The 16,743-nt window shown below is 46.6% G+C and overlaps 1 protein-coding gene and 1 long non-coding RNA gene across 3 annotated transcripts in view; one reads left to right on the plus strand and one right to left on the minus strand.

The window, feature by feature from the left end:
- The window catches only part of LOC124241208 (uncharacterized), a 74,213-nt gene extending 63,205 nt beyond the window's left edge, over nt 1-11,008 (minus strand). Inside the window, exon 1 of the long non-coding RNA XR_006889143.1 lies at nt 10,811-11,008. This is a non-coding gene — a long non-coding RNA (uncharacterized LOC124241208). The remainder of the gene's footprint in view (nt 1-10,810) is intronic.
- Nucleotides 11,009-11,653: 645 nt separating this feature from the next.
- The window catches only part of VLDLR (very low density lipoprotein receptor), a 29,132-nt gene continuing 24,042 nt past the window's right edge, over nt 11,654-16,743 (plus strand). For both annotated transcript variants that reach the window (XM_046664824.1, XM_046664825.1), the window contains exon 1: nt 11,654-11,887. In XM_046664824.1, coding sequence (XP_046520780.1) covers nt 11,806-11,887 — 82 coding nt within the window. In that variant the 5' untranslated portion in view covers nt 11,654-11,805. The remainder of the gene's footprint in view (nt 11,888-16,743) is intronic.

Here is a 16,743-nt window from a genome sequence, read left to right on the forward strand (position 1 = left end):
TGATGAGCTCACAGAGATAGATGGGGGCAGGAGGCTCCAGGCATCCATAGTGAGGCCTTTGGAAGGAAAGACACTGGAAATGTCTCAGCAAGAGTAATGTGTGTGACAGCGAAAGTTGAGAAGATGAATTTGGCAGTCTAATTATAAATAAATATCACAAACCATCACAGTCTCTTATTCAATCCAAATAAATCAAAGATTCCCACCATATCACCAAGAATTAAAAAAGAAAAAAGTTAACAAGGGAATATTTTGGGAGGATAATACAAAGAGCCCTCCAAAACTCTGGATAATCACATGAAAATGCACAGTCGACTCAGAGCTGGGATTGTAAACCCAACAAGCACACTGCCAAGTCTAGAAACAGGACAAGTATTTATAGCTGAGAAAGATTTAAATGGCCAGTAACTCTTCCTTCCAGATTAAGAAAATAAAGATTCTAATGAAACAGCTACTCTGTCTGACAGGGCATCAGACCTGTTAGTAGTAATAAACAAACTGAAGCCAGTTCAGATCAGAGTCAAGAGAAATGGGAAGAGAATTTGACCTGATGATAAACAGTTCGCGTTTTCACCTTCAATTTCCAAATAACCCTTGTTGCAATATCTCCAATAATTTCTCCAGTGAATCTTCCCCTGAAGTGGATTTGATTTGAGGAAATATTATTAGATCTACAAGGTACAGTTCCATTTCTCTTTATATCCTGTGAATTTTCTTCCACGGGCAGAACCTCCTGAGATTTCTTGTGAGAGCCAGGCAGAAGGCAGGGCAGAGATGGGGGGCATGGAATGAAAAAAAGGAAAATAAGCAACTTTACTGGACGTGATTAAAATTTCCTTACAAAGACAGAAAAAGAAATTATAACTACCACGAATTATAAGTACTGCTTTTATTTTTCTTTAAGTTATTAACAAAATTTCTAACCCACTGCTCTCTGCCACAAGATCCTAATCAAAACAACAGAGAGAGATCGGATGTTTTCATTTCTCTCTCCAAGGAATCTTTACTAAGACTCCAGGTTTTACCTGAGGTGAGCCAATTTGGTGTTGTCATGATAACACAAATGCGACTTTGTGCTTTTTGTTTTGTTCTGTCATTTTATTTTTGCCTTGCTCCAAAGAAAGATGCTAGATGGAGGCCAGTTCTAAGCAAAGCCATTTAGGAGAAAAGAATAAGAAACTATGAAAATTTATAGAGTGCCTTTTTAAGGCATGAGACGTAATTCATCAAGAGATCTCACTTAGATTTCATCTAGCCATGTTTAGTATTAATGCTCCTCTTTCTGTCTGTGAGATTTAGAACTCAGACAATGCAGGGATGCTGGCTTAAATTCAATAAGGACTCTGATCCGTGCTTGAGCTCCTCCAGCCTGCTTCAGAGGCATTCTTCTCCTGAGAGTCAGTCCACAGTCTCCTCCTGGGGAGTCATGATGTCATTTTTGTAGAGTACTTTGAACGTTCGCAGAAGAAAGGCAGTGTGCAAATTCAAGACATTCTTCTCACGCTATATAAGACATAGGCATCATTTTTTGGGTTCACGTTTGGAAAACTGCCCCTCTAGCCAAGAGAGCGCTATGGAGTCACTATAAAAGGAAGGGAAGATCTCCCATGACCTTCGTAGGTTTTCTGTTGAGTGTTTTGAATAGCTTTTGTGCCAGCCAACTCTCTCTCCTTCTTCTCTTTGTTCTTTCTTGGAGTCTCTGGCAAAGGGGAGGAAGAGAGGAACTAAGAATATAAAGACAGAGAACTAAACAATGATCCTTCCTCTTTGCAGTCACTTATTCCCAGAAAGGTGTCTCTCCAGAGTTCACCAAGAGAACCAAAAGAACCTGATTAAAAGATCTGTTCAGATGTTCCAATTCAATTTCACAAACATGGCTGGTCCTACAAGTATTTAAACTATAATTTTTGCCTTCAAGATGCTTACTTCTTACAGCAGGAAAGGAGTAAGTTTTGACTGCAAAGAAGGATGTTGGTGACACTAGGGTATTATGGTTAAGAAGGTGAAAGGCAAGTACTAGATTTGGTAGAAGTCTCAGGGATGTCTCATTTCCCAAGTCCCTTAGCCCAATCCCAATCCCAATCCCGCCGCCCCTCCACCTCTATCCACACAAGACCTCCGATCTGTGCTTCCAAATGGCCTTCCACTATCTTCTTCCCAAAGCAAATCCAAGTCAATTTAGGAACAAGATCTGATTTGGGTTATTAACCATTATTTGTCCTTCAACTCTAGAAGGAAACTTGACCCAAAGGGTGAAGCTTTTTATTTTCCTCACATGCAACAGTTGTCCATCCAGAAAAAACAGTCAGACCTAGAAAATTGCTGTGAGTGATAAACACACTTTCTCAGAGAGCTTAGTTTCTCCTGGGATGGGAAAAATAATTCTTCAGATCTCAAACTAGAATTCTAATTTGTACCAGGTGTTAAATCCGTTCCCACCATGGTTTAGCAAAACCAACACAACCTGCATTTTGTTAGCCTATTAGATGATCAGCTGAAACCACTATTCCTTTATGTTCAAAAACATACTTTCTCTCCCACATAACTTATTCAAGGGCTCCTTTGAGATTTCAGTGGAAGACCCAGCTCTTGCTAAAAGTGCTTCTCCAGTTACAACAGAATCCCCTTAACTCTTTGATCAGTCTGTCCATTTATTCCAGACTTCTGACTCTAGGAATCATTAAGTGGTCTTTCCTCTTTTAGATGGCAAACTCTGTCATGCCTCATAATTGAGTGGGCACTCAATAAATGAATGCTATAGTGCTCTGAGGAATAATACACTTCCTATTGGCAGTAAATCCAAGAGAAACTTCCTTAGAAGAAAGGACTGTCAATTACCACTTAACAAGCCTGAATTTTGGCTCCTGTAGAAAAAGCAAACAAAACAATAACAACTCACTCCCCAACAGCAGCCACATGGCTATCTGGTTACTGCCCTCCAGTCACCTGGCATGCAGCTGGTCCCACAGAAGGTGCTCAACAAGTCCTTGTTGGTAGATTGATTTGTAAAAGCATGAGACTGGTGATATGTAAAACATCACTGATAGGGAGACACCAGCTGGGTTCCTAACAGTCTGGCTGTGCAGAGCTCTGACCTCCCATGGTCCTTGGCTCTCTTACAGCTGAACAAATCTAGCTGGGTGTGAGATGCCGGGCCAGGAGCAGGATGCACACAGCAAGGACGAGGAGGCCATTCTGGAATACTGGCAAAAGATTTGCTCTTGTTCTTCAGCAACAGCCACCACATCATCCTGTCCCCCTAAGGGTGAAGTCCATTCAAACTTTACTGCACAGCTTTCCTTCTATACTACGCTGGGCCAGGCCAGAGCTTCAGGCTGGATAGGAAGAGAGTCACAATTAGAAGGCAAATCACCTGGAGAGCTTAAAAATCCTCATGCCCAAGCCCCGTTTCCAGATATTGTTATTGAATTGGTCTAGAGCAGAACTCCAGTGCTGAAATCCTTAAAAGCTCTCCAGGGGATCTTAGTGTGCAGGCAGGGTAGAGAAGCACTGCCTCCTATCGTTCCAATCCTGGGCCCACCCACACCTGTCATCTCTTTGCCTCACTTTTACATGGGAGCTGCTGATAATAACAACAACAATAATAATAACTGTCATTATTATTAATAATAGTAGCTAACAATTCCTGAGCATCTATTATATGCCAGGCACTATTCTGCTTTATGTGTATGAATGCACTGAATTTTCATAAGAAGTGTGTGCACTTGTTACCCCATTTTTCCGGTGGAAAAACTGAGGCATAAGAGTTTAAAAATTTGCCTAAAATTTCACATCTAGTAAGTGACAGAGCCAAGCTTTGAACCCAGAAAGACTGGTTCCAGCACCTTCTCTCTTAACCATCAACCTACACTGCCTCTCTGCATTCATTCAATGCATAAAGGCTTTCAGGTACCACATGGGTGCACTCCGGATCCTGTATGAACATAATCACCTTCTCAGATAGTCATATTTCTAAACACACATATCTGATCCCATTGTCCCTCTATCAAAAACCTTTGCTGGCTTACCAGCTGCTCATGGAATAAAAATCCAAACAATACACAAATACCTTCTTCAGTTGTACTCTGGAATTTACTCCCAGCTTAAGCCATTCTACCCTCCAACAATTCTGTATTACTTGCAGCTCTTTCATCTACCATAGAACCCTGAAAGCAAGCTTGAGAACCTAGACTCCCCTCCACACTCCAGATATGGTCGTTATCAGCATTAAAACTCCTCATAAATGTGTCTCTAAAACGATTTAGAGATGCTAAGACAAAACCTTCTCAAAGAGCCAGGTTGAAAGGAAGCACATCCACTTGGAAACCACCCTTCCAGGAGTACGAGCAGCAGTACAACATGAATTTAAACCACACACATAACCAAGTCAGAATCCATTCACTACATCAACTATCCACTTCCACAAAAAGTTTACAAATGGAATTATCATGGTGAAATGGTATATTTCAAAGAACTTACTGCATTACTCATAACTTGCAGATTAAAATTCTTATGTGCTAATAAGCATTTATGCTTAGCTAGCTCAGTAGGGGCCACAAAGCCCCTATTTCCATAGAAATTCCCATTGAAAAGAGTGTTTTAAACACTATAGCACTACCTTTTAAAACTTCCTGTAAATTGCATTTATGACAAATGAAAACAATCAAATTCGGGGCCAGGATCATAGGAATTAATCCAAGTTTCTGGAAAGGAAGGTGGAAGTGTTCAAGGACTTCATTCGTGCATTGAAAAACAAGCAAAACAAAATCCAACTCTGTAAAATAAAGGACATTTATGAGTTCACAATGCAGCCAGAATGTGGATATCTTACCTTGGTTGGCTTCAATTTAAATGTGATCTACTTTTGGTTTTCTTTACATCTCCCAAGTCTGTAAATCTACCCACTGCCCTCTGATACTGCATTCACATCTGTCACCAACTGGACAAAACTCAGTTTGTGCTTTCTTTATTTAAATAGAGAACATATTACTATTGGGCCATCCAAGTTCCAAATAATGCCTGCCTACCCTGGTCCAGATAAAATCTCACACATCACAGCATCATCTGACTTCTCATCATTCTAGCCCAGGATGTCTCACCCATGGCACCACTGCCATTTTGGACCAGACATTCTTTGTTGGGGCAGGCTGCCCTGTGTACTGTGGTATGGTCAGCAGCAGCCCTGGGCTCTACCCCCTAAATGCCAGTAGTACCTCTCCCCAAGGCTTGACAACTAAAAGTGTCTTGAGACATTGCCAAATGTTCACTGGGGGGCAAAACTGCTCCCAGTTGAGAACCGCTGCTCTACCCTCAGACTCAACCCATTTTGGAGTTTCACTCTAGCCATAAACTCTTTACCACGTTTGGCCAAATTTTTACTTTCTGAACTTGCTCAAAGGCAGTCTGCCAAATAGTCTTTGGCCTTGGGATTTCAAAAAATGTGTTCCCATTAGATTGTAACCCTCAATAGGGGTTCATTTGTAATAAGTCCCCATTGAGCATTTGATTTGGGGTTGAGGCGGAGGTGGGGAGTTGACTTGGCCAAGACGCACAAGAAAGGAGTTAAGGCAGTCCTTACTAACACCTGCATGCCTCTTCTGAACACCCTCCAGGAGCGGTTGGGCATGTTATTTCCACTGAAAGGCCACATGTGGAGTTTTGCCCGATGCTTTACAGTAAGCACACTACATCCCTCAAGAGGGCACCTCTATCACTTAGCTACTTGTTAGTAACTCAATCCAGTTGGCTTAAGCAACAAAGGGAATTTCTTGGTTCAGGTAAGTGAGAAGTCCTACAGAACGGCAGCTTTCAGGAGAAGCTGACCTGGGCTCAGGTTGGAGGTCAAGTTTAGGTGCCGTTGTTCTGATTAGCTCAGTCTCTTCTTCATGAGTCAGCTTCCTTCATGGTGGCACAGTGGCTACAGCAGTTCTGGCCTAAAGTCCATACAGCACATTGCCTTTCCAACCAAGCAAAAGTCCTGAGCTTCACTATAACTGGATGGACTTGAGTAATGTACTTGGGTTGAAGCATCTAACCAGTGTGGCCAGGAGAAGGCCATAGGCTGACTGGTTGAGGCCCTGGAATCAACCACACTGGCTGAACGGGGAAGTTATGCTGATGGGAATAGAACAGTGGTTCTCAAAGTGTGCTCCCTGACCAGTGGCATCAACTGTCACCCGGGAACCTGTTAGAAATGTAGATTCTCGGGCCTCACCCCAGACCTGCTGAATCAGAAACTCCAAGGTGGGGCCTAACAGTCTTTTTTTTTTTTTTAAGTTTTTTTTTTATTTTTCCTTTTTCTCCTCAAAGCCCCCTGGTACATAGTTGTGTATTTTTTTTAGTTGTGGGTCCTTCCAGTTGTAGCATGTGGGATGCCACCCCAGCACGGCTTGACGAGCAGTGCCATGTCCATGCTCAGGACTCGAACCGGTGAAACCCTGGGCCACCACAGCAGAGTGCACGAATTTAATCACTCAGCCACACGGCCGTTTTAACAAGCTCTCCAGGGGATTTGATGGAAACTAAAGTTTGTGACCCACTGGTTTAGACCATCAGGCCCTATCCATGGAGCCTGGAGTGGGGTGAACCCATTCATTTCACTGGGCTGTCACACAATTAGAAAATGATGCCATGGAGGCCCGGAAGTTACCATCAAAATAATTTAGAAGGGGACAGTTCATCCCACTTCTTACTTCCTATGGCGAGGCTATGGGGGAGAAAACACAGTAATCAATAACCAAACTAGCAAATTGGTTGGAAGATTACTTCTGCTGCCCATATGTATTCGTTTTCAGGGCTTGAAGGAAAGGAAATGCTCAACATTAACCTTAGCATTTTCTATGGGCCCCAACGCACTCTCTCTGGAGAAAGCGGACAAATAAATGTAAACCTATTTGAGAAAAGTAAAGCAACTTGGCAGTTAAAACTGCACTGAAGAAGACATTCTCTAAGAAAGTTTCTTAATCATGAGTAATTAATCCTAAGAATCACCTGGAAGGAGGTTACACCTAGAGCTTCTTGGGCTCCACACCAGGCCCCCTGAATCAGGACGCCCAGAGAAGGGACCTGGGGATCTGCACTTTCTGCAGACATTGCCAGGGCTCCGTACAGATTGTGCACATTTGGGAAATGCTGTTCTAAGAGAAATATCCAAAGGACTGGGGAGAAAAGTCCATCCCCAGTCTCCTAACTGTTCCTCCTCTAGTCTTGTTACACCTGCTTCCCAAGGAAGTTGCCCTTCAAACCACCTCATACCAGAGGGAATTTTCTAAAACATGCTGAACATCAGGCCTTTAATTAAAACCTATTACAGTAGCAGTTTCCTCCAGGGAAGAAGACAAGCGGACATGCTCACAGGGCAGCACCCAGATCCATGTATGTTACTGTCAATTCTCTAACCCTTGGAGGTGGTGGTGGGCTCGTGGATGCTTTTTTTTAACTTGCAGAAATAAATTAACAAATAAGTAAATAAATTGTAAAAAGCCATAACTGGACCAGTTAATACAATTCTGTGACCTGAGGATCTAATTAAACACGTTTTTAAAAGGAAAGAAATAGAACATGTTAACAGTATCTCTGGGTGTTGAAAGTATGCTTGTTAAAAATTATTTTATCTTACTCTGTATTTTATCATTACTCCATAGTGAATTGCATAACTTAACAAAATTCTTAAAAATTTTTAAAAAAAATTCACCACAAGTCCTTGCCATGGCCTAGAGGATGACATCCAAGGAGTTAGCAGGACGTACCAATGGCCACCTAATCCAGTCCTCGCCTTTCTGCCCACCGATAGCTCACTTGACCCCACCCTTGAACCATCCTTGCATTTGCTTGAATACTGGATGCTCTTTTGCCATGGTTCCTTCTGCTCACCACGGTCTTCCTTCCCGAGTATCACCAGGGTATCAGTCAGGTTAATGCGAGGTCCTCCTAAGGTAACAAAAGCTCAGTAGATGAAGACAACAAAGGTTTATTTCTTACTCCATGTTAAGGCTCAGCAATTTTTTCTCTAAAGACCCAGATGGTAAATATTTCAGGCTTTGTGAGCAACATACGGTGTCTGTTGCATATTCTTCATCTTTGTGTGCGTGTGTGTAACCCTTTAAAAAATGTAAACTCATATCATAGGCCATATAAAAACAGGCTCCTGGGGGCCGGCCCCGTGGCCGAGTGGTTAAGTTCGCGCACTCTGCTGCAGGCAGCCCAGTGTTTCGTTGGTTCGAATCCTGGGCGCAGACATGGCACTGCTCATCAAGCCACGCTGAGGCAGCGTCCCACATGTCACAACTAGAAGGACCCACAAGGAAGAATATACAACTGTGTACCGGGGGGCTTTGGGGAGAAAAAGGAAAAAAATAAAATCTTCAAAAAAAAAACAAACAAAACAGGCTCCTGGCCATTTGCGGACCTCTACGCTATGTGACCACTGCCAGAGACAGGTAGACAGCAAAGAACTACTCAATCCAGTCACTCAGAAACCGGGCTGATGCAGCAGCTACCTCTTAAACATTTCTTGTCATCATGCAGACAAAAAGAGAGGGCCTCATGCAAGTAATTGAACACTCCAGGCCGGAAGTAGCATCCTGTAACTTCTGCTCACAAATAATTGACAAAATTTCTCTTTCAGCCCCACTCAACCGTAAAGGAGCAGGAAGTGCAATCCTACCATGTGTCCAAGAGTAAGGAGAATTGGGACTGCTTGGTAAAAATGATGACTCTCTTCAGCTCAGAGAGAACTGCTCTGGAAAGCCTTGTCTGATACCCTCGTCCCCCAGCCAGATTAGCCACTCTTTCCCTGAAATCCTGTACCACCTCTATAGCATCATCTTGAGCATCCTTTGTGCTGTGCCTAGGGTACTGTAATTGCTACTTCTCTGCCTTCTCCACCAGATCCTGACCTTTCCCAGGAAGCATCCCCATACGTCCACTGCCTAGCACAGGGCCTGCTACCCAGGGATGCTCAACGTGCGTTGCTCAACAAATAAATGGATGTGGTGGATTGTGGGAGTGGATGGGACTGCCCATGCATTTACCTGAAGGCTTCTGAATCTAGCAGTGTCAACCTTTCTGAGACCAGTTAGTTCAGCCATGCCAGTCTCCACTCATAATAAATCTATATTTTTAATTATTCTGTTACTTTCCATATTAATCAAATTCATTCCTCCTTATAACCCTTTTCTTCTAATAATCAACACTCTGCAGAGAGCTGGTCCTTGAGGCCACAGAGCACTTTGATACTATGTGGATTGGTTTTGTTTTCAGTTTACAGGTCAGAAGGCAGGCACAGAGAGGCACATTGATTTTCCCAAGTTACACAGCCAATCAGAAGTAGAGCAAAAGTTATGCTTCCTTTTGATTCAACAAAAAAGCTATAGGATTGAAGATAAAGCCACAGCTAAGTTCATTAACAGTTTATTATACCCATGGAGAGATAGAAAGCACAATACATGTTTGTCAACAATGTCTATTATACCATATCTGTGTTTATCTTGTAGGATACATTTATCTGAGTAAAATACTAAAAACAAGCCACATGACTGTTTATTAATGTTGTCCCTCTTCATATTGATTCCACTAATCCCCTGTGCCACCTTTCCTCTTCTGTAAAAAGACACAACGCATGATCAGGTGGCCTTTCCCAGCCCCGAGAACACTGAAGATGCCGTGCACCTGTTTTACCCTTACACTGTAACACCTGTTGGGTGAACACCACCTCGATGCCACCTTCACTACTAAACGCATGAAACAAATTTCAGTTCAGTTTCACACGCAACATGTGTGTGGCTGCTGCAGTTTGCATAACACGCGTAACCACAGGGTGGGCAAAACAGCATTCAAAATGAGCTGTTGTTCAAGACTCCACCAGTTCAGAGAGCTAAGCCCCTTCATGTTTATCAGTCACAATCTGGATATTCTCTGGCCCCACCTAAGTAAATCCTGACCTAGAATTTTCCTCTCCTCTCTGTCTCCTGGATACAGTAATTCCCAATAAACGTCCCATCCCATGGCTGGCCTTGATGAATGCCCAGGAGAACCAAGACAAGGAGAACACAGCCAGGCAGTGACTACTACTACTTATATCACCGATGGCATAGCGCCAGAGCACAGTCTTAATGAAATTGGCAGTTTGGGTCTTTCAAGACAAAAACAACTTTTAAAATATATTTATAAACCCTTTATCTAAGAAGGTGAAATAGCTCAGTCTGCCATCTGACTCTTGTTAGATGCTTAACAGCCCTCAGCAGATGATGCACTGCAACCAGAGGCAAGTGTGCAAGAAAACTGAAGTACTCAAAAAGCAAATTATAGGCTCACATACTGCCAGGGACAAAACAAGAATCAATCTTTTCTAGGAGTCTTGCTTTTGCTTCCTTTCTTCTTTTCTTAAGCCTTGTAAGTGAATGTTACAAAGTATATCAAGAAGAATAAACCTACGGGGCCGCCCCTCCCAAACAAGAAAAGGTTAAGCTTTTAATTACAAGCCCTCAAACTATCATTTTGTGCAATTAGCAATTAGCTATAATCGTTGATGAGAGAATGCAGAGCTGCGGTAGCAATTTCCCTCCTCCTCATCCCAGACTGGGTTATTTTAGTCCCGTTCTATTACAGAGGACAAGCCACAACCGCGCGCACTCTCACACACATACACACATTCACTTAAAGGCACATTTAATGTTTAGCCAAATGGCATCTCAGCGTACGACTGAGACAGGCATCCCGAACCCCACATCAGAGCAGCCCAAACGTTTAGATCCCCTCCTCTTCATCACTTTCAGGTGGAGAGAGGAGGCCCGAGGAAGACGCTACCTACCAGCCTCACAGTACCAGCCTCTCTCTGGGGCGCAGGGGAGGGTGGTAGAGAGATGCTTGTTGCCCCTGGAAGCGGCCAGTCCCCCCGGGCTGCAAGCCCCGTTAGTGGGAAGGCGGTAGCAACAGCAGCAATAGTTGCATCAGCGTTAACTGCTGCTGCCGCCGCTGCTGCGTTTACTGGTGCCGGCTGCCCGAAGGTACAGTAATGACTGTAGGGAGCGCACAGCTGCTGCGGCGGCAGGTTCCCTGGATCAGGAAATTAGGGCAAACACCGGGGATTGGAGGCGAGGGCGGCGCGCGAGCCAACCAGCGGCCGCCCCGGGCCCCCGTGAGCCTCGGGCGGACGCGCGGAGCAGCGGGGCCCCAGGAGCAGTCCGGGTGGCAGCAGCGGCCACGGCCACGGCCACGGCCACTCACACACGCACGCTCACACTCGCACACACACTCACACACCCCCGGCGCAGACACCTGGCAGCCCCGAGCTTATAAGAGGAGCGTGCGGAGGGAAAGGAGGGCTGAAGCCGCCGCTCCCCCCTCCCCGCTGACCACTCCCCCTCCTGCCCCCTCCTCGCTCCTTACCCCGCGCTCCAGCAGCCGCCAGTGTGGGTGCTCCGCGGCCGGCTCCTCTCTCTGTCTTCTCCTCTGCTCTCGGCTCCCCACCCCCTCTCCCTCCCCTCCCCTCCTCTTCCCTCCTCTCCTCTGCAGCGCCTGCATTATTTTCTGCCCGCAGGCTCGGCTTGCACTGCTGCTGCAGCCCGGGGAGGTGGGTGGGTGGGTGGGTTGGCTGGTGGGGAGGAGATTGTGCAAGTTGTAGGGGAGGGGGGGCCCTCTTCTTCCCCGCTCCCTTTCCCCCCTTCTAACTCCTTCCCCTCCTCCTTCCCCTCCCCCCTCCTCCCTCCCTGCCCCCACCTCCTTCCTCCTTTCCGAAGGGCTGGTAACTTGTTGTGCGGAGCGAGCGGCGGCGGCGGCGGCGGCGGCACCATCCAGGCGGGCACCATGGGCACGTCCGCGCGCTGGGCGCTCTGGCTGCTGCTCGCGCTGTGCTGGGCGCCCCGGGAAATCGGCGCCACCGGAGCAGGTGAGTGACGACGCGCCCCTCCGCGGGCTGCCCTGATCCAGCCGGGGTACTAGGGTCCCCGTGGCGCGGGGATCCTCTTGCCCACCCCCCTCCTAGGAGGCGCCTCTTCGCTCTCCCCGCCGCCTTTCCCTCCCCACCCTGGTGGCGCCTCTGAGCTGACTGTCAGCGCCGCGACTACAGGGAGCCGGGCTTGGGGGACAGCGAGGTTTGGGGTGTCCTAAAGCTTTGCCTGAACTAGTCTTCATCCCCTTACACTCCCTCCTTCAAAGCCACTGCTTTGCCTCGTTTTTCACCTCGCTTGGCAGGGGCTGAGGAGCGTGGGCTTCTGAGCCATTGAACAATGGTTCTGTCTCTTCTGCCAGGCGGAGTGTTAGGAAGGAGGCAGAGGGCCGGGCCGGGCCGAGACGTGCGCGGCAGCCCCGGGAGCGCTGCTCAGACTTCAGGGAGGGTGGGCGCCTCCGGGGACGCGGAGCGCGGGCCGGGGCAGGGAGGCCCCCGCGGCGTTGAGCCGGCGCGCGTTCGGTGGGCGGCAGCCGGTAGGCTCGGCGGGGCCGCGAGAAGTGCGCAGCCTGTGCACCCGGACTGCGACTCGCCGGGCGCCGAGCCGTCGTTCTGGAGTGCGGGTCAGAGGACGAGTGAGGTTGGAAATAAGACTCCCCTCTAGGTGTTTCTCCCGTCTCTTTCCATCCCTCGGGCTGCGTTGGTAAACCTCTCGGGTTTACAACCCAAGCCGGTCTCCCTCTAGCTGAACGGGGGAGGGGAGTGGAACGAAGACTTAATCGGGCGAGTTTGCTCAGCCTCATTCCCGGTGAGATTTCCTCGAGAGAAACTGAGTCCTAATCTAGTGACTGTAATTAGCCTTCATTCTAAACAATAGATCAAAGGGAGCAGCACGATTGCCGGGAGAGCTGGTGTGTGGCTGTGGCTTGTTAGGAGGGCAGTGGTGAATACTGTCCAGTCCCCAGGGTCTGCCGCACTGGGCCTGGGAGCCTTGTCCTCAGCCACTCTCCCGCTTGGGGCCACACAACTTTCCTGGGCAGGCGACAAGAAGCCCTTCTAAGAGGATTCGGCCAGAGTCCTGGCGGGTCTCTGAAGTGATCTTGACATGACACCAAGCGACTTGCTCGTCAGCTCTAGGGAAGTGGGACAGAAAGCCGCCCCTGTCTTAAATACCTATTCCAGAGTCCCTAGCTCCTGGTGGCTCAGGAGGCCCGCCTGCCTGCAGTCACGTGTCTCCCGAAGTGAGAGCGAACTTTAAAGCGTGTGGTCAGACAGCCTCTCGAGCAACACTTGGGGGTCTTCGGCCTCCGGTGCCTCCTGCCCTTTGGTTCCTACTGTCCCGAGCGTGTGAAGCGGGGCCGGGCTTTTCTGCCCTCTGCGATTGGCTGGCCGCCCGAGCACGTTTAGGTTGGTCACGTGTCTCCGCGGACTCGCAATTGAGCAGCCTGAGAAGCGTTATCTTTACGCGAACGTAAAAGACCGGACCGGGCTCCGACCGACTGTGCTTTCCAATGCTTTTCCCCGGCCTGGACTCCTTGAAAAATACGTGTGTGTCGTGAAGATGGCCTCTGATGTGTAACAAACCTAGGAGCTTAAGCCCTGCCTACAAGAGTTTTCAGACTGGAACATTAATCATTAATGGATGAGCAATACTAACTTATTAAACGATTTCTCAGAATAGTACCATGACTTGCATTATACTGTTCATAACATTTCAGAAGACTAAGCTATACCAGAAACTACTGTAACTGTCCAGGAAGGTGGGAGAAAAGATTCCTTTTTGCTGCATGTTCTTTTCATATTCTTTTAATTTAACGTATAATAACTTCCCCCTGGAGGTTAACTTTATCCTATAGAATGCTAGGAATGCACCTAAACTGTTGAAATGAGTTCGTTGTAGCCATATGTTCACCTTGCATGAGGTAGCGAGGATCCCTTGGGCACCCCTAGGTCACATATGAAATACGTGACATGCCATGAACAGTGGAAAGTAGAAGACGGTGCAAGACTTAAATTCTTCCAAGGAAAGGAGGCACATCCTTCTAAAGTGGAGGGAATTTGGGGTTGGCTGAGGCAGGTGTTGACCCTAAGCCAACCCAGACTGGCTCCTGTCCGAAGTTCAAAGCTCCAGGGCATGTGGGCTGACTTTCTGGCCCTGATCATCTAGACTTACCCTGTCTCCCCACCCGCCAACCCCTCCCCCATACACACTCATGGTGCTGGTCTGAGACACTCTAGGCCAGGGCAGGCATGCTCCTAAGACTCTGGCAAGGAACTTAAGTCATGCTAACCAGAGAAGTTAAAATTCAATAGTGTAGTTTCCTCCAGGCTAGTAATCAAGATTAGGATCTGGGGTACCTTATATTTGTTAAGGCCAGAGCCTAAAAGAAGCAAGGTTTGATGAGAGCTATTCAGATATGGCTAGCAGCTAGCAAAAGACTAGACAGAAACTTCTCTCATTGTGGGGAGTGGGTTGGTGAGGGTGGCAGTACAAACAGATCAGGAGGCATAGGAGACCACAGGACAAGGGAAAATAAACCCAGCTCATCCAGTCAGCACAGAGGGAAGGTGTGACAATGATGGTAATCCTCATCTAGGCCACAGAGTGAGCCTGTGAACAGGGACTCTTTAAAGGAGGGTCACCAGGCAAGCCCTCGTTGGCAGTGACAGCTTCTTGAAGTCTGGAGCAGCTTTGCTCCCGAAATCACCCCACTGGCATTTGGCTATGTGTCCTGTATCATTTTCTTTTTCTCTTCTCTTATTGTTTGAGTTCCCTGATACCTAAAACGTGTATAAAGGCCAAGTTCAGTAAGGCTGCCAAATGTTAAGACTTCGGTAGGACAAACGCCATGTTTTAATTATGGCAGCCTCTACGCTCAAAAGAAGTGAAGACCTGATGGAAGTGTTTCTGCCTTTTATAAAAGTGGATAACCATCAATTTGATTCCACTTGAGTCATTTTGTTACACTTCCAGAAGAGGTGAAAAGTAGTTCCAAGCGCTCCTGTTGCAGGAGGAGTCTCAGACGGGTAAGACTGAACAAGAACGCCTGGAGTAGAATGTGGCCGTGAGGTGAACAGAGCAGACGGCCCCTAGCCAGATAGCTTCGGCTTTAATCCAAAGACCAGAAGGCCTGGAGCACAGCGGAGAAAGAGAGATAACTGATGTTAAATATTGAACACTTCCTCTTTCTCACAGAAGGTGAATAAAATTGTCCTTTTCGGTAAAGGGAGCAGTGAGCAAGTTTAGGCAGTCACCTATATGACTTCAAGTCATAATTAAATTTACTTTGGATACTGACTCTTTTTTGGAGCACCACCTTCACACGCTAGCCTCTAAGAAATTAAATGCCTCAAAGGACTATGATAAGGTCTGTAATGATGCTTATGATAAATGTACCTGCCTCGGGAGAGCTTCTTGTGGTGGGTTAATGCAGCTGCTCTCCAGATGGTTAGTTGATAGATTCAAAATTGCTTAGTATTTAATCTCAAGAGAGTCCTCAGGCCGAAGCACAGAGACTCCTTTCCAGACAAAGAGACCAAGAATACCTTTTGCCGAGGTGATGGATGAGATGTACCTGTTGAGCAGAAGTAAGTGGTCCAGGGACGGTTTTTTCACCCAGCTAAAAGGTTGTTGGCTAGGAAAGCTGAGGACTGATAGCTTTTTGGAGGACTTAAGGCCGGAGTATGAATTAGTGCTAGGAGAATCTGGCTTTGTAAGTGAAAATCATCCCAATTTCATTCTGTGCCTTTTTCAATCTGATCCGGTGTTTTTGCTGAGCTCTTCTGTTGGCTTGCCATAAAAACTTTAAACATCATTAATACCACCTAGATGGATGCACTGGCCACACTGCAGGACCTGAATGAGCTGGCAGGTGATACCTTAAAGTTAGCAGGCTTTTCCCTTCATGTGAAGTCTCCTGGGAAAGCTAGGGCCTGCTGGTTATTTGGGTGCTCTAAATTAAGCAAGAGAATGCCTGCTAGGTGCTGTGAGAGTAAGTCCAGAGATTCTGCTAAAAATGGCTTAATCCTTTGCCTATTTTCTATCTTAAAGATGCTATGTGAGTGCGTGGAGCAAGGAAGGGGATTCATGGCTTTGTATTTAAGAGAGAACTTTGGAGGCAAAAGCTGTAAGATGGGATCACTGGCTGGAGTGGTCCATCTTGCCACCAACTTGGGTCATCTGGGTTGGCCCTGCTGGCTGGTAGCCTTTATGTGTCTAGGTATGGTGTTGGCAGTGGGAGAAGGGGTGGAGCTTGCAATTTGCCAAGCAATGGCGGTGATAAAACCTTGGTGATAGACAACATTTGCAAGTGACTTCATGTGTTCCTGTGTTATACCTAATACTTCCCCTAAATACAACATTTGCAAGTTATTTCGTGGGTTATAACTTAATACTTCCCCCAAATATTATGAGTCAATAGGGTTCCTATTTTATAGATTACCTCTGACCTTTAGTTTTCCTAAGAAGCCTCCCCAAGGTCTGAGTTATTAACTGATCTGTAGGTTTATTACATAGGAGGTAAATTGGTGCCAACTTTCTTCATGCATCTGCTTGAAACCACTTGACCTCCATCCACTGAGCACCTCACCATATGGCACCAGGCATGGCGACACAGTGACCAGGGAGTTGGTCCCTTCTTCATGACATTTAGTCTAGTGGGGGGGGATAATGATCCCAGGACAGCCTGGAATAGAAGTAGGAGTGAGCAGATCCAGTGGTCAAGACTTAATCATAAAAGAAGCTGAAGGCAGCTGAAGATTGCTGGAGTCCCCACGTACCACCTGGGTTCTAAATAATGAAGTTTCCTGAATATCACCAAGAACTTAGACTCTAATGTGACAAAGCCAGAAACTAT

Source organism: Equus quagga, chromosome 6, assembly GCF_021613505.1.
Source record: "Equus quagga isolate Etosha38 chromosome 6, UCLA_HA_Equagga_1.0, whole genome shotgun sequence".
NCBI classification, from domain to species: Eukaryota; Metazoa; Chordata; class Mammalia; order Perissodactyla; family Equidae; genus Equus; species Equus quagga.